The following is a 26,175-nucleotide window of genomic DNA, read 5'->3' as shown; positions in this document are numbered from 1 at the left end:
GCATACAGTACAAATGGCTGAGTCTGATTTGGTAATCCATCCAATTCAAGGTTGTTTGAATGGACACACCACAGCAAAGGGGGTCACAGCATGGGAGAATGATTAACTTGATCTGCCTGCCTTGTTTGTTTGATGCTGCCTTGCTCTTGTGCGAGTCAATAAAACTTTGTGCACCAACACACGCAACTTCCAGCACCCGCCAGCTGGGCCAAAATGGGGATTAGCAAAGCCGCCTTTCTCTTTCTTTTCTTGCTCAGCTCAGGTAAGAGTCCTTTGCCTTCCGCTTGCCTAGGTGAGATGGGGGCCAAATGCTTGCAAGCTCCATTTGGTGAAGGTAGGTCCCCAAATCCCTGTGTCGCCACTTACCTGGATGATGATGGATTTGGGGCTTGCTGGGCAGAGAGCGTTGCTGTTGAACAAAGCGAGAGCTGTGGTTGCTCCAGTGTTGTGTTCATTAGAGACACCAGAAGAGCAACAGCCTTGGTGTCTGCATGGGGAACAAATGGCTCCCCACAAACTTGCCCCATGGCCAGAAATGGGGGCACCCTTGGAAAGCAGTCTATCAAAGGCTTGCTACAAAGACATGGCTGTCTCTGCTTTCAGCAGCCTTTTACGCTAGGGTTGTTTCTTTTCTCAGTTATTGCCAAGTACTGTGAACCTTATTTTGATTGTTTTAAAATTTGTAAATGTGTTGTGAAAAACAAAATCACAAAGAAAAGGAAAACACACTAGAGTTTCAGTCTTTCTCATAGCCACAATCTTAAGAGGAAATTTTTCATTCCATGTGATAGGGTGGCCAAAATCTGGTCAGCGTTGGTTTCTGCAGTATTTTTGGTGCTGGAAGACTATTTTTGTGGAAGATGATAGTACAAAATAACTTGTAACAGAGGAACTGAGTAAGGCTCTTTTGGGGTTTAGTAGATTGTAACTAACTCTTATGGAAATTTTGAGTAAATATTCTGTCCTGAAAACTTTAAACTTCAATGAACTATGGGATTCAGATGGCATATCGTCTTTCAGGCCTGTATAACTACACAGCCTGTTGTGATTGCAGTTAAAAATATTGTTATGAGTGTGCCAACACATATAAAAAACCCTAATAAAATACACAAGCATTTTACATATGTAGTTTTACAATATAAAAAAGGTAACAGTTAGAAAAATGTGTCGGTAGATTTAGCTAGAAATATTAGGTACATGCCACAGCATAAAAAATTCTACATATTACTTAATGTTAAGAATTATCATCTTAATTTAAATTCTAGTTTCTAAGCTTTGTTTTTGCAGAAGAACAGCCTCATTCAAATCAAGTACACTTCTCAAATCAGTAAGAATTTTATACAGGGGAGGAAAATATAGGATTTGGGCTTTTGTCTGCAACACTCTGCTTTTGTTTGCAAATCCTTTATCAAATGGCGGTAAATATTTGCATTTCTGAATAAGGCAGTAATACATCTTTCTAACACTGAAAAATTCCATAGATATAGGAAAAATGGTAGCAAGAAAATTTACTGCATTTTTATTCAGCTTGCATATTTTTTCATTTTTTTTTCTTAAAGTGTTATGCCCTGCCATGTAATTATAACAGAATTAAAAAATATTTTTATGACCCAAATCAATTATAAGCTTGTCAGTATTTTAAAAATCAAATGCTGTAATTATAATGACAATATTATTGCAAAGTGTCAAAACAGAACAGAATTAAGGTTGTGTGGAAGCTGTACCATAATAGGAATTCTTTACTTGAATTTCTTGTCCTTATGGAGAGCATTGCAGCATTCCTATGATATTGTTTTAACCCAGTTTAATGTTTTATCTCAAAACTCATTTCTTCTTAATGTCATTTTTTTTTAAATAACTAGTGCTATCAGTGATTCCTGTACCTGTCACATGAAATTTTATTGTATCCTTTTTCACTTTATCTTTTTTTTTTAGCAGCTATCCTTTTCTTTCATGCATACTGTTAAACTGTCAACCCTTAGGGCCAAACTCTTCCTTAGTCTACATGCAGAAATAACCTCCAGCAACTTCTCTGGGTTTGCAATGATATGAGAGGAAGCATAATTTGGCTTTCTGCCTATTTTATCAGTTCTGTCTTGTAGGTGCAAAATGATCTTAAAGAAAATACGCAACTGCAGGCTGAGCTAGCACTCAGGTGAAGGAATTTAACTGTACCAGGAGGCATATGAGCCTGCTTCACACTACAAAAGAGTGTTACTCAGGAAAGGGAGGAGCAGTTGCCTTCCTCAGCTTGAAAGACATTTAATTGAACATCCCTGTGGGGACCCCAGTCACAGGCTGTGGGTCTGAATGGGACGAGGCTGCTTTCTGTCCCTCCTGCTGGCATTGGGCTACGGCCAAGAGACAGAAGGGTCAGAAAAAGATGAAGAAAGAAGAAGTCCCCCTCTTCAGCATGGCCGTCATGCATGAGGGGGAAGCCAGGGTCTGGTTCGTACCCTGAATGCCTTTTATTCAGCAACTGCGTAAAGCAAGGCACAAAAACAGGGCACAGAGCAGGACTGAGATGTGTTGCAAAGACCATGGGCCGGCTGTCTGTTTCAGGTTGAAATCATGCAGAACAGGTAACCCCCAGAGCCAAACATTTGTCAGCAGAGTCATATGCTCATCTGATAAAGAAACTGTAAAAATCACAGAACTCAAGCAACTCTGTGCCCCTACCGCTGGAAGTTGTGAAGGTCACAGTTTTGTGAACTATAGCTAAGCATTCAGAGGTTGCATAGCTGTAACAGAAAAAGAAAATACTAAATGGCAAAGTCTATTACAAGAAGGATTGTACTTGAACATTTTTGGGGTTTACCACTAAACATAGCTTTACTTCTTAGCATCCTATATATTTCACATGTAGCTGTAGCTCGGAGATTGTTTGGTGAATTTATTTACCACTTTAATCTCGTGTTAATTCACTGCAATGGAGGGCAACATCTGCTACCTTGATTATTAAGTAAATTCAATACAGAATTATTACAAAAATGAGAAACTGAACATGAGCACAGTGATAACCCCAGTGACTGAGGATAGCTTGTTTCTTGCAAGATCAAGAGCATTTGAAAAGAGGCAGCTATGGGGCAGCTGATAGCACTGAAGTCGTTCCATGTGGGTAGATATCAGCAATGGACAGTCATTGTTTCACATCCTTCTTGAGTCCCATTTCTCCACTTTCTCCAAAGTATGGGCAACCAATATTTTCTTTCTGAAACACCTCACTTTTTTCGCTCCTTGGGTCATCTTCTCTGTTCCCATCACTTTATACCCTAGGTTTGTGTTACTTGTTATGATTTTCAGAATTATACAAAGCACTGTTCAAGCCATTTCTCTGTCCTGCCTTACATGGGGGTTTTTGTGACACTACCCTTTACCATACTAGGAAGGCAAGATTTACCTGTATTTTGTCACCATTAACCCAATTATTCCAGCAATTAAATGATGAAGTTACTTAACTAGGTGACAAAGAATTTAACATGAAAGTTTGCAATAAATCATATCAGCATTCACATTTTTACCTCTTTCTCTCTTTTTAGTGCAAGGAAACATACTAGACGGCTATGTGAGAACAGAGGGAGCTTGGCTGCTCAACACAAAGAAGCAAATTTATAGGACAAATAGTAAAGAAGAATGTGCAGAGCAATGTGAAACTGAAAATAAATTTACTTGCAGGTAATTTCCACTGGTTCCCACATACATATTTCATTGCGGATAATGGAGCAGTCTGCCTTATTTATCAGCAGTCTGAACTTTTGAGGAATTACTTAGGATTATGTGTCTGGGGTTTGCTGGAAAAACAAAAGATGTATAGAAAGAGAATGCCTGGGACATATGGATGAAGACAGGAGAAATAGAGAAATTAAGAAAATTATGTTGAATTTTTATTGGGAAACATTATGGTATACCAGCTTGGCATGGTTTTATCAAGACTCTTGCATTCCTTTTGCAATAAAGAGTCATAATTAATTGCTTGGAAATTTAGGACAGCAATAATGGCATTGCTTATGTTCATTGCATTACCTATTATCTTGCAGATACATCCATTATTCTGAATTTTACTAGAATTTGGAGTTATGTAACTTCTATTTACTTTAAGAAAGAGACAGCCATCTAAACCTTAATGATCCTAAAATCTACTTCCATCCAAGCCCTCTCTCTGCACTTGCATTTAACCAGGCCCAAGGGGCTAGAAAGCATGAAAGATGTTGACCAGTCTGTACCACTAGCCTTTGCTCAGGGTCCTGCCTTGGGGGAGCCTATTGCTTTGAGCCTAAGACTTTGGAACCTCCTGTGCCAAAGCCTCAGAGCCCGCTGAGCTTCAGCAGTACATCAGGCAACTGGAGTAATGAGGAGAGATACCCATTACTGCAGTGGGAGGCTGTCCTCACATATGAGGCAGGGAGGTTTTCTCTTCTAAAGTTCATGAGTTCTTGATCTACCACTTCTGCAGCATATCTTTTTGAACTCAGCAGACTGACTGTCTGCAGGGCTGTTTCCAGCACCTGGTTCTCCATCAGGCTTTTATTCAAGGCAGGGATACCCTGTTGCTGACTTTTTAAATGTGTTTTATAACTTTGTGTTTTAAATCAAAACGGAAAACGAGACTTATTTTAAAGAGGTGTAACCCTGAAAGATGACAGGGGTTTGCTGACTGCGTGTGTGAGGTACCACCCATTCCATTTGATCCTACTCTCCTCTCTGAAAAGCACGCAGAGAGGGCAGAGCTCTCAGAAGGTAACTGAGGCAGAGCCTTAAAGCCAGCACTGCAGCACCATCACATCAGTGCTTCAGACCAATGAGTTCAGATCAGTTCTTCAGACTTGATAAGCTGCCTTAGCAGTGTGTTGGACCATGCTCGTTCACTACATCCCTACCTGTAAATTTAACATTAGTGAGAGCTGGTCTTGGGTCAGGGGGAACAGTCCCCAGCGTAGTTTTGACCCAGGGCAACCAGCACTCCCCAGACAATGCACGGACACGGTTCCCAGCAGTGAGTCCAGATGTAATCCCTCTCCTTTGGGGAGAGGCTGTGTGAATTTACAAGTACAGGCATACTGGGATCATGCCAGTTGGTATTAGGGCTACAGAATGGTCTTTGTATTCCTGGTATAGACCTATCCACTGAAGGCCATGTTGCTATTGCCCTGGTTTTGGTTTAGAAAAGCTAGCCGTAGAAATTACTTAGCCTGTCAGGAATTTTCCTTAGATGCTATTGTAAAGGTTACACCATCCCCTCCACTTTTGCAGACTTATAGAATAAGTACTTGCTGAAAAGACAAATGGCTGTGTTTTCCAAAGTGCTAACATTGCTTCACGTATGATGGCTCAGAACAGTTATCACCGTAATTTAAAGTCCTAGCTTGTTGTGTTTTACCCGTTCCTTGGTAACTGCTGAATACTGCAGAATGTCTAGCTTCTTGACTGACCACTAATTTTTTTGAAATAAGGTCGAGGTCCCTTGTGTGTATATCCTCTTAGGCATGTTCTCTGGAGTCTCTGGCACACTGTAAACCTTTTTTATCCCTTGTCATGATTTGTTCATGTAGCCCCCTTTCAACCTAAGTTTGGTATGAAGACTTAGGAGTCAAGTCACCACTGAAAATGGGAGCTGAGATACTCAGTGATTTGTGAAACATTACTCAATCTTAAATATCACTGAAGTGCAGTGCTTGCTAAAATTATAACTGAATACTAGAAAAGGTGTTTAGGAAAATAAGGCAGACATTCAGCTATTGTTTCTTACATTGCTCTCTCCTCTTAATTTCCACAGGGCCTTCTTATTCACCAGTAAAGACCAACAGTGTTTAACATTGGCTGAGAACACCAAAACAGCAGTGTTATTCAGAAGAACAAATGCAGTTCTTTATGAAAAAAGAAGTATGTCTATGTCCATGTCTTTTTAATATGATTTCACTGAGATATACTTTCCAGTGGGACTCACATAAACCCATTGTAAATGGGGGCTAAGCCTTCACCAGGTCAGATGAAGTGGGTAGGTCAGCCCTTATCTAACACCTGGGTTTTGCCACATTACTTGTATAGCAGTGGTACCAATTTTTTCCCCAGATTAGTGCTCCAGCATTTTTCCTGCTCCCTAAATCCTAGGGTCCACACAGCAGGAAAGAGCACTGTTGGTCGGGGAATGCAGAAGGTGCTGGGAGTAATGGAGGTACTTAAGGGTCCCTTTTCTCCTCTCCTTTTAAACCAGCCAATAACCTACAGCTGCATCTTCTCCATCTCTGCTGAGCGTACTAGGAAGAGCTACTTGTGCTGGCAATGGTTTCTGAGACAGACCTTTGCCCACTGGAAAACTGGTGGAAACTACCAAATAATTTCATTTGTATCACTAAAGAAAATTCACAGTTTACTTGGATGGGACTCAAATCAACTTTCTTTTATTTGCACATGTTGTTAGAAGTATTAGAGTGTTAACTATGCTTCAGACAAAAATGATCTATTTTTATAGTATTTGTATATTGTTATAAGATATTTGTACTCTTCAACAATGAATTTGGTGAAACTTTCATCCTAATCGATATATTTATGATATAATTAATTGAGGTGGTGAATTTTTGTATTCTCCTTTTGTACATGTTTTATTTCTGATCAGTTTTGTCATACATGAGGATTAGGTGACTTAAGTGTATTTGATCTTCTATTCTTTCTGAAAATAGGAAGTCTGTCTTTAAGAAATGACAACTATCCAACTTTTTTATCATCTCTTAAAAATCTATCACCTTATGCCAGATGCAGACAAACAATTGGGTTTTAAGACTATTTTTTAATTACATAATCAATAACTGAGTTCTTGCTATATGCAGGGAAAAAGGAATGTGTTTTATTTTTAATGCAACATAAGTTTCATTGTGTCGTTCTCTGACTTCAGTAATACACAAGGGAGAAAAGCTCTCCTTTCTGATCATTCAGGCTTGTAAGATAACGTGATAAACTTTGAATAGAATTACTACTGTTCTGTGTTAAATGACTTCGTGAAGATTGCCTTTCACCGTTTGCTGATTCGTAACTTAAAAACACATTAATGCCTTTGAGAATATTCAGAAATTGGAAACTATAGTATCTACCAAGAAGTCGGTCTCCTTCAACAAAGGTGCATGAAGAGGAAAAATGAACCAGGTTCTCAGCTGCTGCAAATCATGCAGTGGTTTCAATAGGCCAGTTTCTAACCAAAAGTCAAGAATCACACTAACTAGACTGTAAATACCAATGACCTCCAGAAAAGTGCATCCTTACTCCTCTGTTGATCTGCAAAGACCTGTAGGATAAGATAATGCTATGTGTATAGCACCTGCAAGAAGATTTTATGTAGTAGTTCAATAGCTTTAGCTGGATTGCAGCTAAGCATCCAAATGAGATTTTGTTCAGACATTGTGGATATGAGGAAAACAGTTTTTCACAGGGAGGGTGGATAAGCACTGGACCACATTGCCCAGAGAGGCTGCGGAGCCTTCACCCTTGCAGATATTGACTGGACAAAGCTCTGAGCAGCCTCATCCAGTTCAGAAGCTGGATGCTTTTTATAAGGGTTTGGACCAAAGACAACTGAGGTTCCTTTTCAGCCTGGTATTTTCTGAAGCCTACAGCCAGCTGCCTTTTGTTTGTATACATAACTGATAGGTAATTTAGTGTTTTGAACTTAAGATATTTCTATTATCTCCAGAAGGTGGTGGGAATTTCTCTGAATCATGATTAAATAATGCTAAGAAATCTTCTCCAGTTCCTATTGTAGAAGGAAAACTGAATGGATCAATTGGCAAGTAACAAATTTTAAAGACTGAACAAATAACTTATATATAAATAATCCGTACTGATTTTGCTTCAGTACTGTGATCAGGAACTTGACTATGATTCTGGTTTATTTTTGAGACATCCCTTGGATTTGCTGAGGTTAGAACTTGGATGAGAGTCCTGCAGTATTCAGTGAGGATTTGTTATGGCATCCTTTTAAGCCTATTAAGGTCATAGACATGGATTTTAGTTTCTTGAAAAACAGAACCCCAGCAGTAAAGGTGTGGAAAACTGTAGTTTTACATAACCAAAATGTCCAAAAATTGCACATCTACCTACAGAAAACAAAAGATGGACCTAGGTATGGTGAACATGAAAAACACAGCCTATTGTGTATGTGTCAGATGGTTTCTCTGTTGCTCATCTCTTTCTTTGCAGAGGTTCTCAAATAATCATGTGTCCATCCTAATGATAACATCAATTTAATCTGTTGCTAGAAAACAGAAGGGAAAATGTAGCTTTTACCTACGCAGATCACATCACTGTCTCCAGCAGCTGCTGCTGTCCTAATATTTCAAGGAAATTCCTTTCACATACCCAGATGCTTTTGCAGCACAATTGCTGCAACCAACATTATTTTTTTCAGTTGAAGCAATTACTTGATGAGACCTAATTGCTCTTTACCATTGCATTCAAAGAAAAGGATGAAAATTGGTATAAAATTCACAGTTTAAAATTTTTTTTTTTCTATGTTATGTGCTATAAAAGAGAAAGTTAACCTTCTCTGTCTTACAGAAAAAGTAGTAACGCAGCTAGCATTTGGGAATTGTTATCCATATATCTGTTTGTAAATAGTTAACCCAAGGGACATGGGTTGAGTTTGGGGATCAAAGTTAGTTGTTTGTCATCAGATGTAAAAAAACCTAAAGGTTATATAAACGGTCAAAAGTTTACACAAATAAAAAGAGTCAGCACTTAACTGATTCAATGTTCAGTTATTGAGGTTTTTAATGTTAATTTATTGCAAAATTGTTTGAAGGATCCAAATGGCTCCCAGCTAAGTTTCTAGAGTAAACTTGCCCATATATATAGATATATAGAAATAAAGTCATGCCTAAAAGTACATTTATAAATCCAGATCTAAACTACCTATTGGCCTACAGAAGAGTTGGACCTTATTTCAGATTCAAATACTAGTTCTTTTCACTTTTGACAAGACAGGTCTGTGTAAAATAGCATTATTTCTCCAGATTTATGTTAATCTTCTGCTTGTATGTCAGCTTTCGTATAACTGATGCTGAGAAAAGTTGATGCAAAACTGGGTCTCCACAAATATCTGATTTGGACACTACTTAAAACATTGAGACAAGCCAGGTCACAACCTAAAAGACAGATTGCTTCATTGCAGCCAGAAAGGAGGAACTGTCTGATGAAATATGCCCTGTGCATAGAGAAATGTTAAATGAGTTTCCTGCTTAGTTTTCCAAGCCAGAGCACATCTTGCCTAACATTGACTGTCCCTCAACTGCTGATATAGAAGCTCTGAGAGAAGGTGCCAAGACCTGAGTTCCTCCAGCTGTGCCTCGGCAGAGCCGCCCCTTGCAAGCCTGCTCTCCCCTGGCAGTCACCAGCTCTTTGCTGGGAAAGGTGATTTTTCAGTCCTCCCAGGAAAATCTTGAAGGCTGCAATGGGGTTATGGTTGCTCCTTCCTCCTGGGAAAAAAAATTACAACATTGAGCTTTCAGTTCTCGTTTAATTTAATGATTAATAATTTAGAACAATTCCATGTTTTCAAGGCTCCCGATACAAACCCCAGGCTTACTCAGCATTAAAATTCCCCTTGACTTATATAAAGATAGGATTTCATTGCTAATTCTTTCACTCCTTCTTTTTCTTTTTCTCATTAAGGTACTATGAAGCTCCAAAATCTAAGAGTACAAAAGCATATCTAATATGCACCTTCAACCAACTACCCATTTTATCTTGTAGAGCAGAGAATCATTGTTTTAGCATATCATGAATTAATTACATCTCATTCATGGTGAACTTTAATGAAACAATGTCATCCGCATTTATATGAACTTAAAAAAAATTGCTTATTTGAACTGGTAAAATGCTATGTGTATGCATCTGTGATTCTGTCATCTTCTTCAGCTGAATTCAGGTGGCTCTCTTTTAAGGTTTGATTTTAATTACTGTGCATAAGTATAATAACATCATAGGAGGCAATGAAAAGAGAGTGTGTTTCTATTTTGTTATAGTGCATATTTAAATGTTAAAAGCATATTTTATTATTTAAATCTACTATAGTATGTTCTCGAAAGAATCGGGTTGTCTTACACTTATTCTCTGGAATTCTGGTTTGGAAATTTTTGTCTTTTACATAAATTTTTCAATGCTAATTAATTCAACTTAGACATCAGATAACTTGTAGGTTTTTACAACGTGAGCTGTCTATTTCTGACAGCATAAGAAAGTAAAAATATGACCAAATGTATTTAAATGTATTAGCATGCAAATGGATTTTGTATATGCTAAAATCCAATGGACATGTCATGATACTGATTAATTAAGCACATATCATTTCAGTTCATCTTCTAGAATGCAAGGAGGGAAAAGGGGTTGATTACAGAGGAACAGAAGCCAAAACTCAGAAAGGTGTGCCATGCCAGAAGTGGGCTGATAATGCCCCCCATAAACCAAAGTAAGGCTTTTTTGTATGTTTATATGTTTTTCTGAAATTTTGCTAAGCCATTTATATGTGCTAAGTAGTCTTATAAGCAATTTGTTTGGTGTTCAAAGTCTTCTTATAAAATATTTTTCTACACTTATCTAGAATAAGGTAATTCTCTAATCTGAGTTGTAACTCAGAGACCTGCAATTAGGGCTACATGATCAATAGAGACATTGTCAGTCTTAGCAGTTGCGTTTAAATTTTGTCATCCTTACATGAGCAAAACACTTGACAGGGAAGCACCTGGTTCTGCTGAAATAAGAATTTTCCATTAATCTCACCAGGGCAAGAACTTCTCTTGGCTAAAGGTATAACATGTGGCAGATGAGACAGAGGTACATCATTTTATCAGTGAATCTATAGACAATTAGCAGGGCAGTATTTCTTGTATTTAATGAAAAACACCCAACTGGGTTTATTTAGTAACCTCCTATTGAGATGGCATAGCAATCAGGTTACAGAGAAGTCTCCCATTTCAGCAAATATCTTCTCATTGCATCTCCCAGGAGAAATGTACCAGAGGACAGTTTTCTCTACAGGCTGAAAAGTACCTCGGCTGAGCAAAAATTACTGGAAACTGAACAGCTGGAGTAAATGCAAGTATTAAAGACATGACTGGCCTTAGAGGCACCATATTTCCTGAAGTATATAGCTATGGCACTTCTAACTCTTCAGCAATGGCACACAGTAGGAGACTTCTAAGGAATGACATCTACAAAACAGTCCTCAGATAAATATTTCATTTTTAGAGTCCTCAGCTGAACAATTAGGACATTTTCCTTATTCTCTAATCCCTTTTAAATTCTGTTCCAGTTACACACCTGAAAAATATCCCAGTGCGGGACTGGAGGAAAACTACTGCAGAAATCCCGATAACGATGGAAAGGGACCCTGGTGTTACACAACAGATCCTGCTACCAGATTTGATTACTGTAACATCCCAGAGTGTGAAGGTCAGGATACATATGCCGATTTCTTTCCCTTTTTGGAAGATATGTTCAAGAATGTGAAGTTATTCAGATACTTTTATTTTTAATCAAGTATTTGTTCCAAACTTGAGTTTAGTTCAACCTGAAACTTTCCAAAGACATTTTCAACACCAACGAGGAAGATATCAAAAGACCCCCAAAACAGCTATACAAAGTATTTTTTTTCCCCTAGATAAAAAAATGGTATATGAGTGTATTCATATATCATAATCCTAGAATTGAACCAAATGACAGTTGCTAGTGCAAAAGTCAATAAAACATGACAGCAGCAAGGCACAGATTTTAAATTATAGCTTAGTAGTTTTAATTTAGGTCTTTAAAAAACTATAGTCTATAATGTTGGGGGTTTTTTTAATGGAATACTATAAATGAAATCAACTAGTTGAAGTCATCTTACCAAGGAAAATAAGCTTTTACTTTGCCAAAAAGAGACTGTCCTTCAGCCTTGTGCTCTGATCAGGCTCTTGAGCTTCATGTGAGATGAGTGTTTGTGGACCAGTTCCTCAGAGGACTTTCTGTCTCTCTTCTCGTTCTGCCTTGCTCCTACAGTGGAGTGCATGCACTGCAATGGAGAAAACTACCACGGAGTAGTTGCGACAACAGTGTCTGGGCTTGAGTGCCAGCGCTGGGACTCCCAGCAACCTCACTCTCATGGATACCTCCCAGAAAAGTGAGTCAGACTCTGTGATGGGTTGTTTATTGTCAAGGGTGGCCTGAAGACCACCCTGCCCCAGACAGGATAATTGTTACAGCCATTAGTAACATTTTTTAAAAATTATTTTTCCTGTTCAGTCTTCCAGAGAAGGACCTGAAGATGAATTATTGCCGTAATCCTGATGGTGAACCTCAGCCCTGGTGTTTCACTACCAGCCCGACTAAACGCTGGGAATATTGCAACATTCCTCGTTGCAGTGAGTCTGACTTCTAGACTTCTAGACACAAAGACATCTAGACACAAAGACATCTAGATAGCTTCCATTCAGGGTGGTGTAAGGAGCTATAGAACAAATAGAAGAGGCCCCAAAGATAAAAGAAAGAATAAAAGACTGCTGACTTTTATCTTAAAGAAAAAAAAAACAAACCTTGAAATGAACCTCTGAGAGCTCTTTTGAGGCTAGAAGTTTCTGTCATAGACATTTCTAATGGTTTTTCCTGGAGCATATCTCCCTTCCTTCATGTGTTTTTCCAGGACCAGGCATTTCAGTGGTTCTGATGTTTCTTCTGATGTTCCTCTTTTGATGTCAAACAGTTTCACTCTTCCTAAAAATCTTTTGGCTTTTGTTTGCTCTTCCAGTTCAATTCTCCACCTTTTCAATTTCCTTTTCCCCTAAAGGCCTGTCCTTGCCATGATACTTTTCCTTGGGGCTTCTCACCAGACCTGATCCTTGCTGTCTCTAACTCTCCCCAGCTAGAGTACATCTCTTTTATATCTGCACCTATACCTGTACCAATCACTGATGGGCCTGCCACTTTCACCCCAGTTTTCTTCACAGTATTACCACTTGCTCACTTTCCAGCTTTGTTCTGATGGGGCTGCTAGCGCTTGGTTGTGTTGTATCCTGGCAGCTGTAAAGGGGCAGATGCAAATGCTCTTCTGGCAGTCTGACTGCTTGTGAAGAAGTTAAAATGGAAGAAAGAAAAGTTAAGATATTTTTAGGTCCTTTCTCTACCTTTTGGACTTTCTAAACATTTTAAACCTTACCTGCAAAGAAAGCTAAAAAGCCCGCTTAATTATAAAGCTCAGAGTGTTTTCAGTTTTGTTTTTGGTTTTTTATGTCTAGAAGGCACCGCTAAATTTCAATTCCTTTTTCTGCAATAGCAACACCCCCACCAGCTCCTGCACCAGGGCGTCATTGTCTATCAGGAAGAGGAGAAGACTATCGAGGCACGATCTCTGTTACTGAATCGGGAAATACCTGTCAGCACTGGAGTTCTCAGTCTCCTCACAGACACAGTCGCACTCCTGAAAACTATCCCTGCAAGTAAGTGGAACCTCTCCATTCTTCAGTGTCCATGAGAAGCACCAAGGCCCAGAATTACTTCATTTTTCTTCCATTATGTTGCAAAGTTCTTTGGTTACACCAGCATTCATCACCTGCTGGATTCCATCTTTTCAATATTCTGCATATTTCTTTTTAGTCACTTCTTTGATCTTGGATACTAGTGTCTCCTCTTCCGACTTTCAAGCTCTGCTTGATTGACTTTTTCCCTCTTCAGTTCATCCTTTTATAGTATTGTTGCTCAGGTGAAGCAATGTGGAGTAAGAAAGTTACAATTATGATATTTGCTTGGGGCTAGATTCCTTCACCCTATGTTTCTGCTGTGCTGACTTGGCCTCAAAGTACTACATGAAATACAATCTCTTAGTTCATCCATCAATCTAGCAGGTGTCTGGTTTAGTACATCCAAAACACCAGTGCATTGCAGTTATTCATCTAGTAAATGGCATCAGTAAATGACAGCAGAGTTACCCACCAGTAAATACAACAGTAAACTAGGCAGCAAGGTACATTCCCCTGTTGTTCATAACCTTTACTAGGTTTCCATGAGAGGCTTTTCTTAGCCAAGTTTTCTGTTTCAGGAGCCTAGACGAAAACTACTGTAGAAATCCCGATGGTGAGAAGAGGCCATGGTGTTACACCACCAACAGAACCGCCCCATGGGAATATTGCACCATCCCCTCCTGTGATGGGACAGAGCCAGAGGCCCCTGGTAAGAACAACAGGAGACATCTGGAAGTGAAGGGTCATCGCGGTTTATTTTGAAAAATCTTGGGTGACTCTCCTCAGTTGTGTTATTGCTGTCACTCTCAGTGTTGCTATGTATCAGCTGAACTCCTGAACTCCTGTGTGGAGCCCAGGCTGGTATGTTCAGTCTGGTGGATAGGTGCAGAAGGTTTTAAGTGACCTACTGACCCAGGTCAGGAAAAATTGCAGTAACAGAGGTCTTTCCCTTTTGCCAAGCAATGGTTCCCTCCACCTCTAAATTTTTAAATGCTCCATGGAAAAGTTAATTAGCTTTACATGCCAGCTCCTGAAAAACTGAATCCAAAGCAAAACCTAAGATAATTTAAGAGCACTGAACCAAGACTCCGTAAAAAGCAATCAAAAGAAAATTCTCCTTACACAAGGCAGGCTTGATCCACACACGCATCTGTGGCAAAGCCACAGACATTCCCCTAGCCTGGAGAAGTTTTGATCCACATGCGAACTATTTGGATCGTTAGCTGAAGTAAATCCCCATGCATGACAGTAAAATTGATGTACAAATGCTTTTAATCTAGCGTATCATTAAATTTTTACAAACATTTTTTGAAATCTTCCTTTTGATCTACAGTCTGAGAAGGATTCTGTTGCAGAGACCGTGCTGTGGCGGTCAGTGAAATACTCTGGCTTGCTGTTTTCTGTTGGCTTTCTATGCTCATGTATAAATATCAAAGTATTAAGATGCAAGGGACTGGTTTCTGTTATTCACTACAGCTGTTGATGTGCCTGAGCAGGCTCAAATTACTGAGGAGTGCTATCATCTCAATGGTGTGACTTACCGTGGCACAGCTTCTTTCACTCTCACGGGAAAGAAATGTCAAGCCTGGAGCTCAATGTCACCGCACCGACACAATAAAACTGCAGACCGGTTCCCAAATGCGTATGTGTATTTCCCATTTCTGTGTTTCATTGGACAATGACCATTCATGAATTCATTTTTATTTACATCATCTTTGCACAACAATGATGTTAAAGCTGGGAAGGGAGTGTACTTGATAAAAATAATCCCTTTTTTTCTTTTTTTAATGTGGAAACATTTTCAATTAACCTCATCTTGAAACAAACCACAGTTGTACTATTATGCTTTAGACTAATTAACTGCGTGTTTCTACATTGCTTCTAAAGGAAATAAGAATTACCATAAATTTTCCCTTATACTGAAATGAACTGTTTCTATACATGAGCTTATTCATGAGTTGTAAGTCTTTGCTTCCTAGTCTGCAGTTCATTAGAGCTTTGAGGAAGGAATGGGTTATTTTCTTATTCCTAATATTTACTATTTCTTTATTCCAAAATGCAAAAAAGTATTTGTTCTTAAAAGCTATTAATGTATTTGAAAAAGTAAAAAGAATTATATCTTTAATATGCATATGTTCATTTACTTATCTGGATTTGTAAACAGTATTCTACCATAAGGTTTAATCAGTGAATAAGTATTTGGCATGTTTAAATATTCTGCATGTTTCTTGATTTCCTTAGGCTGGAAAAAGGATTTCTGTTGCACACTGTACATGACAAATGATATATGCTAACTCTGTAGCAGATCTGCTTTCTAAAATATTCTTGCAAGTTCTCCTCAGAGCAGTGGCATGGATGGGAATATAATGTGCTTACATTTCTAGGGACCTGAAGCAGAATTATTGCAGAAACCCAGATGCCGATAGCCGCCCGTGGTGCTACACCACCGACCCCAGTGTGAGATGGGAGTATTGCAACCTGAAGAGGTGTGATGACCGAGTACCAGTGACTTTACCAAAACCTCCTCAGACAACGCTGGAGTCAAATCCTGGTGCGAATACGTGCCGCTTCCCTCAGAAATGCTCATAACCAGCAAGCTGTTTTTTATGGAAATGTCATCAAGAATTTAATGAGGATGAAATACAGGAAACTCTAGATAATTACAGAATTTAATATAATATTGTATCCGCTCTCTTAATTTTCTGAACTTTCTTGTAGAATTTTATAGCAGGGCGTCTATATTTGATTTTAGATTAATATAGCATCTTTTATCTACTACATCTGGCAATAATGGAAATACAAGGAAAGAGATGGCTAGTAGTCTCCACACTACTGTGGGAGTGCTACTAGCAATGACAGCAAATATAGAGGTGATGGCATTTTGCTGGCAAGTGTTCCGAAAAAGTCTTTTCCTGTGCTATGCATTCACATTTCCAGGGCTCCATTTCCCACCAGAGGACAGCTGGCTTTTTTAATTCGGTTCAGATGCAACTTTGTTATGCAGTAGATTATTAGAGTGCTGCAGCTTTCATTTTTTTGCTATGACATGTTCTTCTGGTTAAAAGGCTAATAATTTTAGCTGAACATGTATTACTGCTTTTTACCTACTGTAAAATGTGGCAGTGGAAAAATATCAGTATCGATAAGGAAAAGACTTTATGAGTGCATGGTCTTTGTGGTCCTGGCTTCTGGAGTCACGAGGAGTCAACTGAATATAAGCTTCTCTGATTTATGACTTTCATGATCATGAAGAAAACGTTTAAAATGCAAGAAAATTAAAATGTTATTGTTAGCCATCACTGACACTACATTGTCCTTCTTTCCTTGTACACATATGTAGGACGTGCAAGTCCTAGTAGTATTTCCTCAAATTTATTTCTGCTTCCCCACCACCAAGTATGGCCCAATAGCTCACAGCTAACATTCATTTCCTTTTCCTCTTTCTTCACAGATGATTGCATTCATGGTAATGGTAAAGACTATCGTGGCACAGTAGCAAAAACTGGAAGGGGCAGAACTTGTCAAGAGTGGAGTTCTCAGAGACCTCATAGCCACGACTATTTCACTCCCATAACTCATCCAGGAGCAGGCCTGGATAAAAATGTAAGCAGCTGCTCATTTAATACTTGCTGTCATTGAGCTTCACCTGTCTTCTTCATGGTCCCACAGCAAGCATTTCGTGCCAGGTCTTTGTAAATTCATTTATTTTCATCAGTTCAACCCAAGAAACTGATCGTGCTAATTCTTGTTGTCATGAGCAGTCTGTACTTCTGTGGGGCACACAGATGCCCAGAAGCTCTGTTGAATCCTTCTGCAGCACAGCCAAGGGGCTTCAGATGGGCATTTGCTCCTCCTCACTGCTGAGGACTAACTGGAGTCGGTCTGTGGGCAGCATCTCTGCCTCCTCTGCCAGAAAGAGCACCTGGGGTCATAGGTTTCAGTAGTAACAGTGACGGGTGAGATGGCGAGGGATCCACTGTTCAGTGCAAGTTCCTTGAGATATATGGCTGATGGATTGCAGCTCCCATCCTCTACTAATTCCCCATCCAGCCCTCCAACTTCTGCCTCAGCCCATCATACAAAGATACCCATGCATCTCACCCATCCTATAAGTCATTCTCCATCCCTAACCTTCATCTCCCTAGTCCTAACACATGTACTCATCACTAGTTCTCTAGACTCGTAACATCCTATGTACAATACTTGCCGGGTTTGTGATAAGCTCTGTATGTGATATAAAGAGCTGGTTTGATGTTGTGAGCTTGAACTATTTTTTCTCCAGGTACACGATTTCAGAGCTTGCATTAGCCAATCTTCTGACGGCATCACATATCCTGTATTGAATTCCAGCTCAGATTGGGGAAACTCCCTCTGAAAATCTGCTTGCCCTAACTTTTTGGTTCTTGCATTTGACAGGGAATCTTGGGGAAGGGAAGCAAATATTTTCTCATTTTTCCTAAGACATGGGATATATTTCAGAGTAGGGAAAGGAACTAGAAAAATATCTGGTAGCATGCAGTTGTGTGAGGTGTCTATGCTGAGCAGAGATAAGTCAGTATGGCCAGGAAGACCTAGAGAATGATTCAGCTAACCGAGCACCCCACGTCAGGGTGAACACTGCACACCTGCCCCTGGGACTCATAAGCATCACCAAGTTGTGCAAGAGCATCTTACACAATACCCACTTGCCCCAGATTCATGCAGCCAGAGTGGGTGTGAAAAGACCTCAGGGCTGACCCTACTGCTCCTACTAAGTGCCGTGGAAGCAGGAGCAGACAGTTTAGTGCTTTAGAAACCCCCATCCTAGGTTGAGATCTCCTACTTTTTGAGAGCTCAGAAGTCCAAGCTTGCACTAGCGAAGCTTACTGACTGAAGACAGTTGAAGAGGTTTCATTTTTGTTATCTTTTTCTAAACTCACAAAGCAAATTAAAAAATGAAACAAATTTTGACAAAAGGATTTGAAAATCACTTATCAGTAAGGAAGTAAAAAAAATATTTCCCAAATTTAATTTGATTTTATTTTGAAACACGCATTGGTAGGCTTTTTTTTCCCCTGGTTAATAGCTGGTGTCTTTATTCTTTGTTACAGTATTGCAGGAATCCTGATGGAGATGTGAATGGGCCTTGGTGCTACACAACAGACCCAAGAAAAGCCTGGGAGTACTGTGACATTCCCAAGTGCCGTAATTATTCCTTTAAAGAATAGTGTCTCCCTTTCCTGTAACCTTTTATGGCAACTGGAGGACATTCAGTGATTAATCTGAAAGACTGATCTAAGACAGTGCAACAGCTTTAGATTGGAAATTAAGGCTGTGGAGAAGTGATGCTCAAAATCTGTGTCTGAAGTCTTAAGAATGGTGCTTATTCCTTGGAAGCCCCAAACTCAGCACAAGATGTATCTGGAGCCCACTGAAGCTCACGGGGGTTTTGCCATGTGTTTCAAAATAAGGCTGTTCCTGCAGAAATTTCCCCTGCTCCTGCCTGGTCACCTGCCATAACTGTGTGTGTGGCCAGACTGAACAAGGGATGCTCTTATCCCAGCAAAATTTTTGCACCACCTGGTCATGTGGCTCTGGTTTTGTCTTGGATGTAAAACAGATTTTCTCTCCTCTGATATTGTACCGTATTAGATGTCTGGAAAGTGCATCTGGCCCTAAATACTTAACGAAATGCCCTTGTCTTTGTTACTAGTAATCAAGCCATTTAGTACTCTGAATGAGGTGGTGCAACAAAGTGTACAATGATTAAGTTTTACAACATTTTGGTTTCAAGTCCTTTCATGTCCGTCAACAATAAAAGCTATGCCAGGAAGAGAGACAGTTCCCAAGCAAAAGAAGGTTGACTTTCTTGCTGCTCTATCTTCTCAGCTGTGAGCAGCAGAAAATGTGCTCTGATCAAAACCCCAAAAGGGAACAAACAAGAAAAAGAAAGGTGTTCTGTAACATGCACATCCTGTAACCGTAAAAATACTACTACATTGAAAGTGTTGGGCTGGGACTCTTAGGGGAAAAAATGGCATTTTCACATGGTTATTGTATCCATTTTGAAGATCCAATTTCTTTTTAAAATTAATTTTTTCTTTGTTCAGTTGTTCAGCTAAGGAACAGAGAAAACGTGGCTTTTGCCTTTAATTTCATTAATCAGTTCCTTTTGCTGACAACAAATTCTAAATTCTGTGTTGATAAGAGTCAGTTTCCCATGACTAAATAAGAACTACCCTTTTTTAATAACTCAGAGACATCTGAAGTACCAAAAGATCCTGAGATAAGAGTGGACAAAATTTTGTTCCACAGAGACAGTGATTGAATTTCATGTGTTATATCACCAAGATTAGTTTGAAAACAGTTGCCAGTGCAGCTTTTGCATTGCTGGCATCTGTAAGAGTACATTTAAAGATGTTGGGAGAATGTATTTTTTCTTTCTCTCTGTTTCCTTCTCCTTCCCCTTCTGTTTTCTTCTATCTGACTGTAGATCTATTCATGTGTAATTTGCCGACCACTGAGACGTGTATGTGAAAAAAATTTGCCAGGCATTTTTAAGTGTCCCAGATGAAGATAACCTAACAAAATATAGGTGGTGCATGGTATATAATTGCCTGCGGAGAATCAAAAGCTGAAGTGATAAATGTAACGGGTTCACCTTCTGGTTTTCTAAGTGCGTCTTTAGTGTATAGCAAATACACTGAAGTTCCTTATAGTGACTTTTTTTTTTTTATTCTGTAGCTCCTGCTCAGTATGAGTGTGGAAAATCCAAGTTCAGACCAAAGTTGTGTGCTCAAAGGATTGTTGCTGGGTGTATTTCGCATCCACACTCCTGGCCCTGGCAAATCAGTCTCCGGACAAGGTATGGCCATTCCCCATTACATTAGACTTTACAAGCAAGGAAACTGCCTCTCTTAGGATGTTATAGTATGTGGTTGCAGAATTCTAAACTTTATTTTAATTTGAAAATAGCTCAAGGCTATACATTATGTGTGCTAATCTTAAATAAGGTAATTTAGACAACCAAGAATGCTCTGTTTTGTGATAAATACCTATAGAATCAATACAATTGTTAATTTCAAAACCACTTCAACTAAAAGGCAGAATGACTTTAAATCTGTCACTATATCCTACGGTAGAATCAGTATCCTATGAGTAGTAGCAACAGTTTGAAGTATGGCTAGTACAGATCTTGATTGGTACTTCCATGCAAGCGATCGATCCTACTGGCAAAGTTTTAGCAAAACTAGGAATCAAGGCCAGTTGCAGAGCTTCCTGACTGTGATCAGAGCTAGATAAAAGCCAGAATCTCTAAAATGGTATACATCACTGCACATAGGTTTTCCAGCAATAGAAATACTGGTTAAGAACAAAGATCTAGGTGTTTTCATACAAGGCCTTATAAAAATGTCCACACAACACTACTGTCATTGTAAGAAATATTGTTCAAGGAAAGTAAAATGTTGGTTCTTAATGAAAATGTGGAATAATGTCTTTAGTTTGTAAAGGCGTACATGTTAGAAAGATTGCCTGATGAACTGCTGTAGAATTAACTTCCCCACCTTAAACCAATGCCCTTTTCATGCCTTTCTGCTCTATTACAGTTTTGGCCTGCATTTCTGTGGGGGAACTCTGATAGACCCTCAGTGGGTTCTTACTGCTGCTCACTGCTTAGAAAAGTAAGTATCTGTTATAGCTTGCATCAGCATTTTCTTACACTAGATAGAAAATCAGAGGAGAAACAAAATGGACTCAATAACCAACCTGAGCCGCCTCTCAACTCAGCTTGCAGACAATTGAGAATTAAGCCAAGTCTATTCATCATTCATTAAAGCAGAGTTTTGACTGAAGAAACAAAGAGTGACAGTGACAACTTTTGCCAACTTGATTTCATGTGCCATAATAAGGGATTAAGAAATTAAGCTTACACCAAAGCTGGCTTTATTTTTCTGGCTTTGACAGAACAAGGTGCCCAATAACATCATAAGTGGTCTACATCCTGGGTGTGTGTTCATCAGCTCACTATGTGCAATCATTTCCAATAGGACCTCACGGCCATCTGCGTATAAAGTATACCTTGGATTACACAGAGAAAGAGCATCAGAGGCATCAGTGCAAAAACGAGATGTTGAGAAATTGTTCAAGGAGCCACAAAGGGCAGACATTGCTCTGCTAAAACTGAGCAGGTACCTTTTCACCTGAAGCGTTCCTTCCTTCTGATTGAACAAGTTGACTAAATAGTCATTGCTGGTGTTGTGCAAATGTGTGTTTCTGTACCGACTGTGTTCAATCAGCAATTTAAGACCCTCTCTTTCTTCCTTTTCTGCGGAAGCTCCAGTGGAAACCGAGGTGATTCAGCTGCAGGGCTTCAGAAAGGGAAAGGCTGCCTTGGGAGGGGAGGAGGGCTAGGGATAGTGACCCAGGCTGGCAATGCGCTGGGTGCCAGCTGCTGGGAGGTGAGGCAGTGGCAGCAGAGTAGGAGGAGGCAATGCCTAGAGGAGCTTTTAGTATGTGTTTCTACATGCTTCTACCTTGATAAGGTAATGAGGATTGAAAGCCGCAATATTAGCATGATGTCACCCCATACTGTTTCCATGCTGTGGTGGGAGATTTCTTCTTCCAGCAGGTCTGTCCAATGTGTAGGCAAACACTATGCACGTTTGATGCAATACCCAGTATGGCCCTTCTTGCATCTGTTTCCATTCATCTGAAACTCTCGCCGAGGCACTGTGCAATCAAAAGGAATATGTCCATACAGCTGCAAGCAGATGTGAACATATGGTGCTTGTGCTTTGATTTCTGTGGCTGCAATGCAGGTCCAAAACAGATGTAGGGTCAGCACAATTAATGTGACTTCTCAATTGAGCCTAGCCTTAGCTGCACCCAAAGGCAAGTGAGACTGACTTGGGTTCTGCTGTGGGCTAAGTGTCCAGCTTGAAAGTGATTTATAAATAGTCAGACTGGATGCAGACAGAGCAAGCTGACACCTATGTGTTAAATGCCACTAATTCATACCCCTAAGTAGCTTTGTAATTAGGTTTTGTTGGCTGTGCATTAGCCTAAGTCAAAGCAGTCTCTTGGATTTGTTAGTGATTTCAGTATCAAAAGCCTCTAACTGTTCTCCACTTCAGATGTTTTCCTTTTGTATATCACATTCTGAGGGATTAGAGCCTAAAATAAAAGCAGTTTTGCACATCACTAAAACCCTTTACCTGAAGCTCAGGATTTCAAAGAAAAAAGGCCGACCTTATATAAAATCTTTTTAGAAACCTGAAGGTGGTATCAGGGATAAATGTGCTAATGATTGCTCCTGTATGAGTCTCTTGTTTGTTTCTTTTAGCCCAGCAATCATCAATGATCATGTAATCCCGGTTTGTTTGCCAAAAGAAAATGCCGTGTTAGGAGGAAGAGAGGAGTGCTATGTGACGGGCTGGGGGGATACAAGAGGTGAGACAGCATTAACACATCTGAAAGCTCTGTATTTGGAGATTGGTATATGCTTGTATCCAAAGTGTATTCTCTTTGTACCAAAAACACCCCACACAAGCTTGCATGCATACCTATTTCATAAAAATTCATCAAGTACTGCCATTCTTTGCGCTGTCTCCCTCTGATTTAGATTCTCCTAAATCACTCAAACCCCTGTAAACGGAAACCCCCTAAACCAATACTAAAAGAGGAGAATCAGACCTAAGGAGCTGCTAACTTATCTCTCAGCCCACTCTGCTTGTCCTCAAAGTGGGCTTTTATGCAGTCAGAAGGAAAGTTTTTATAGATTTAGGCTATGTCTTAATCACATGAAGGTGAGTTTGCTCATTCTTTTGAATGATTTCTTTTTCTCACAACCAGCCTAGTTCAGAAGATCTCACACAAATATGAACATAACTCTCATTTTCAAAACCTCCCACTCTGTCTTGGTTGAGAAAAGCATCAATACCTTCTCTGCCTCCTTGCTTCTGCCCATCATGCCATTTTCAACTGTTTACTTCCTACCTCCTTTCTTCCACAGAGAAGAAAACTCAGATGCAGAGAAATAAAATGGCTTGGGAATGATTCCCATAAATATCAGTGGGCACTGGATCCATACGGATGTACTGTGGGAGCAGGAAGGTCAATTAGTGCAGCACAGATTTTCAGGGATGATAGAGGGTGATAAGTACCATGATACTGATAATGCTCACTGATTTTGGTATCACTTCATATTATGCATGGAAAGTATATGCATAGTGCGTAAACACTATGCTTATTTTACTGTTTATCCATACTTCGATGTTCATTTTGTGAACGTGTTCATTTACTTTTGTCATTTATTGTGTTTTATTTTTGGTTTTATTTGCAAAGGAACTGGTGGTGATGGCTACTTAAAGGAAACTGGTTTCCCTGTAATCGAGAATAAAATATGCAACCGCCCTGAATTTTTGAATGGTAAAGTCAAAAAACACGAGCTCTGTGCTGGGAATATTCATGGTGGCACAGATAGTTGCCAGGTAAGGAAGTCTGTGAGCATCAGAGTTGGTTGTAAGCACATTCAAATCAAATAGTGCTTTGCTTTCTGGGCTTTAGAGGCTCAGAATTAGCCTTGGGATGTTGCCACACCACCTGACATACGAGCTGAAAAATGCACATGGATTCTGCTCTTCCCTTGCTCCCTTGTCTGCTGCTAGGAAGTGGGGCAGGTAATTTTTTAGATAAGCCTGAACTACAAAGCACATGGTAATACATGGCTGCCCAAGCCAGGTGTGTGGAAGCCAACTTAGAATGACTAGCGGACTGATTTTTTTTTCCCAGACCACTTTGCTTGCCTTGGCTAGACTAGCTCCAATGTCCAAGCTAGCTCAGTTAACAACCTGAGACATCTCAGTTAGTAGTCAATGAACAATGCAGTGGAGTCTGGCATGCAGGCATACCAACGGCCAAAGGAACTACTAATTTCCAACTGTCAGTGCCAGTGCCTGTGACAATCACACTGGGTGAGGCAAAATGCATGCTGGACTTCCCTTTTGCTGAGAAGGAAGAATATGGTCGGCAATAGCTCATCTCACAAGTGTGGTATAAAGGCTTTCTCCAGAAGTCTAGGTTTTGAAATTGAGTTCTTCAGTCTCTTTAAATACATGAAAGGGCTCAGAAAAGCTTAACATACTGAATCAAGATGGAAACTTTCCTCCCTGAAAAGCTAGAGATGACTCTGTAAAGAAGCGTGAAAGCAGCAGACTGCCTGTCCCAGCCGACAGGTCAACACCATTGCCGACAGCACAGATACCCTATGCACAAGCACTCTGATGGGCAAGCAGGCCATTGAGGGGCGTGCACACGTGCCTTAAGACACATGGCATGAATGCGTGCATTCACTTGGTCTTGGATCATCTAGTAACAACAGCAAGCCGTAAAGACCTCAGAGAAGAGACTGAGGGAGGAAGCACAGTTTAAGTTACTAAGGGCAAGCAGATTCCTTCTCACCAAATCCTCTTATTTCAAAAATAAATGTAATACTTGGATGATGGGAAGACGTGACTTGAGAACAACATGCATAGAGAACTCTTCTCTGGCTGGAGCTCTAGTGTTTTCTTATAACTTGTGTGCTCCTCACATGTGAGAGGTACTTCTGTTTCTGTGCTTCCTGTGAGAAGGCCACTCTTGCACATGGGGCTGTCCGTGAAGGAATCATCCTGTTCTTTCTCTGTTTAGGGGGACAGTGGAGGACCTCTAGTCTGTCTGGACCAAGACAAATTTGTCCAACATGGAGTCACCTCTTGGGGTCTTGGCTGTGCCCAACCCATGAAACCTGGTGTTTACGTTCGAGTTTCCAACTATATTCCTTGGATTAGGAGAATAATAGAAAGCAACTGATCTTGGGTATGGACTGCCCTCTCCTGGAAAGCAGTATGCACGTTAGAAATACAAGATTCCAAGTGCAATATTAAAGCTACAATCATTCATAAGAAAGTAAAATAAATATGATCATCCATTTTAAATTACTATAAATTAACAGTTATTGCCAAGAAACCCAACTGACGGTGTGTTACCCTCTTTCTATATGTTCTATGGTTTGCTATGTTTAACAATAGACTTACCCACCTCTGAAATATGTGTCAAAAATCCCAACCTCATCTGTAACTGGACATCTGCATTTCAATCTTATATTAGGCTCTACAGTGACTTTTTCTTCTAAGGGTGACTTTCCCAAGATGTTGTGCTTCCAACAAATGAAGAAAGCAGAATACTTCTCATTTTCTGTGAGTTGTCAGAGCCTCTTACCAACTTAACGATACAAACCAAAGAAGAATCTCACTGTACGTCTTGTATGCATGTGAAGTTTTATTAGTTATGTCTGATAACATTAAATACATGGGATGAAAAAAAAAAGAAGCAAACATATTTGGTTTGTATTTTCATAATTGTTATTGACATGGAAAGCTGTGTGTCAGCAAAAGTACAAATATTGCATCAGAGATATAAAACAGTGAATAAAAAATAGCCTCACCCTAAAGTTAGTCCATAGCGAAGACAGAGAAATAACTGTCAATCATTACAGCAAGTAATGACAATGTGTTTAACGTATTATAAAATTTTGTTGTCCATAGTACCCATCCTGTTTCACTATATAACTTTATCTCACTATATAACCATTACATGTAAATTTTTTTTTCTCTAAAAGAAAACGATGTACACATGCCTGTGGTTATAGGAAGTGAAAGCTTAGACCTTTAGAGATGCTTTC

At 39.6% G+C, this 26,175-nt stretch overlaps 1 protein-coding gene across 1 annotated transcript; it reads left to right on the top strand.

Moving 5' to 3' along the window:
* The first annotated feature begins 213 nt into the window (after positions 1-213).
* On the top strand, positions 214-25,304 carry PLG (plasminogen). Its single transcript, XM_072857960.1, has 19 exons — positions 214-262; positions 3,540-3,675; positions 5,774-5,880; positions 10,339-10,453; positions 11,297-11,436; positions 12,022-12,142; positions 12,265-12,383; positions 13,292-13,454; positions 14,054-14,184; positions 14,952-15,117; positions 15,860-16,026; positions 16,927-17,078; positions 18,566-18,659; positions 20,199-20,319; positions 21,062-21,136; positions 21,503-21,643; positions 22,798-22,904; positions 23,799-23,944; positions 25,143-25,304. The coding sequence occupies exons 1-19, from the start codon at positions 214-216 to the stop codon at positions 25,302-25,304; spliced, it is 2,412 nt and encodes an 803-aa protein (XP_072714061.1).
* Positions 25,305-26,175: the final 871 nt, after the last annotated feature.

Source organism: Ciconia boyciana, chromosome 3 (assembly GCF_034638445.1).
Source record: "Ciconia boyciana chromosome 3, ASM3463844v1, whole genome shotgun sequence".
Lineage (NCBI taxonomy): Eukaryota > Metazoa > Chordata > Aves > Ciconiiformes > Ciconiidae > Ciconia > Ciconia boyciana.
This window is presented reverse-complemented; position numbering and strand designations above follow the sequence as displayed.

What these genes read in the sequence shown, in the direction of transcription:
- PLG (XM_072857960.1), top strand. Translation starts at nt 214, where the DNA reads ATGGGGATTAGCAAAGCCGCCTTTCTCTTTCTTTTCTTGCTCAGCTCA. An exon ending in TCTTTTCTTGCTCAGCTCAG is followed by an intron (nt 263 to 3,539) that starts GTAAGAGTCCTT and finishes CTCTCTTTTTAG; the next exon opens with TGCAAGGAAACATACTAGAC. An exon ending in GCAGACCGGTTCCCAAATGC is followed by an intron (nt 15,118 to 15,859) that starts GTATGTGTATTT and finishes TTACATTTCTAG; the next exon opens with GGACCTGAAGCAGAATTATT.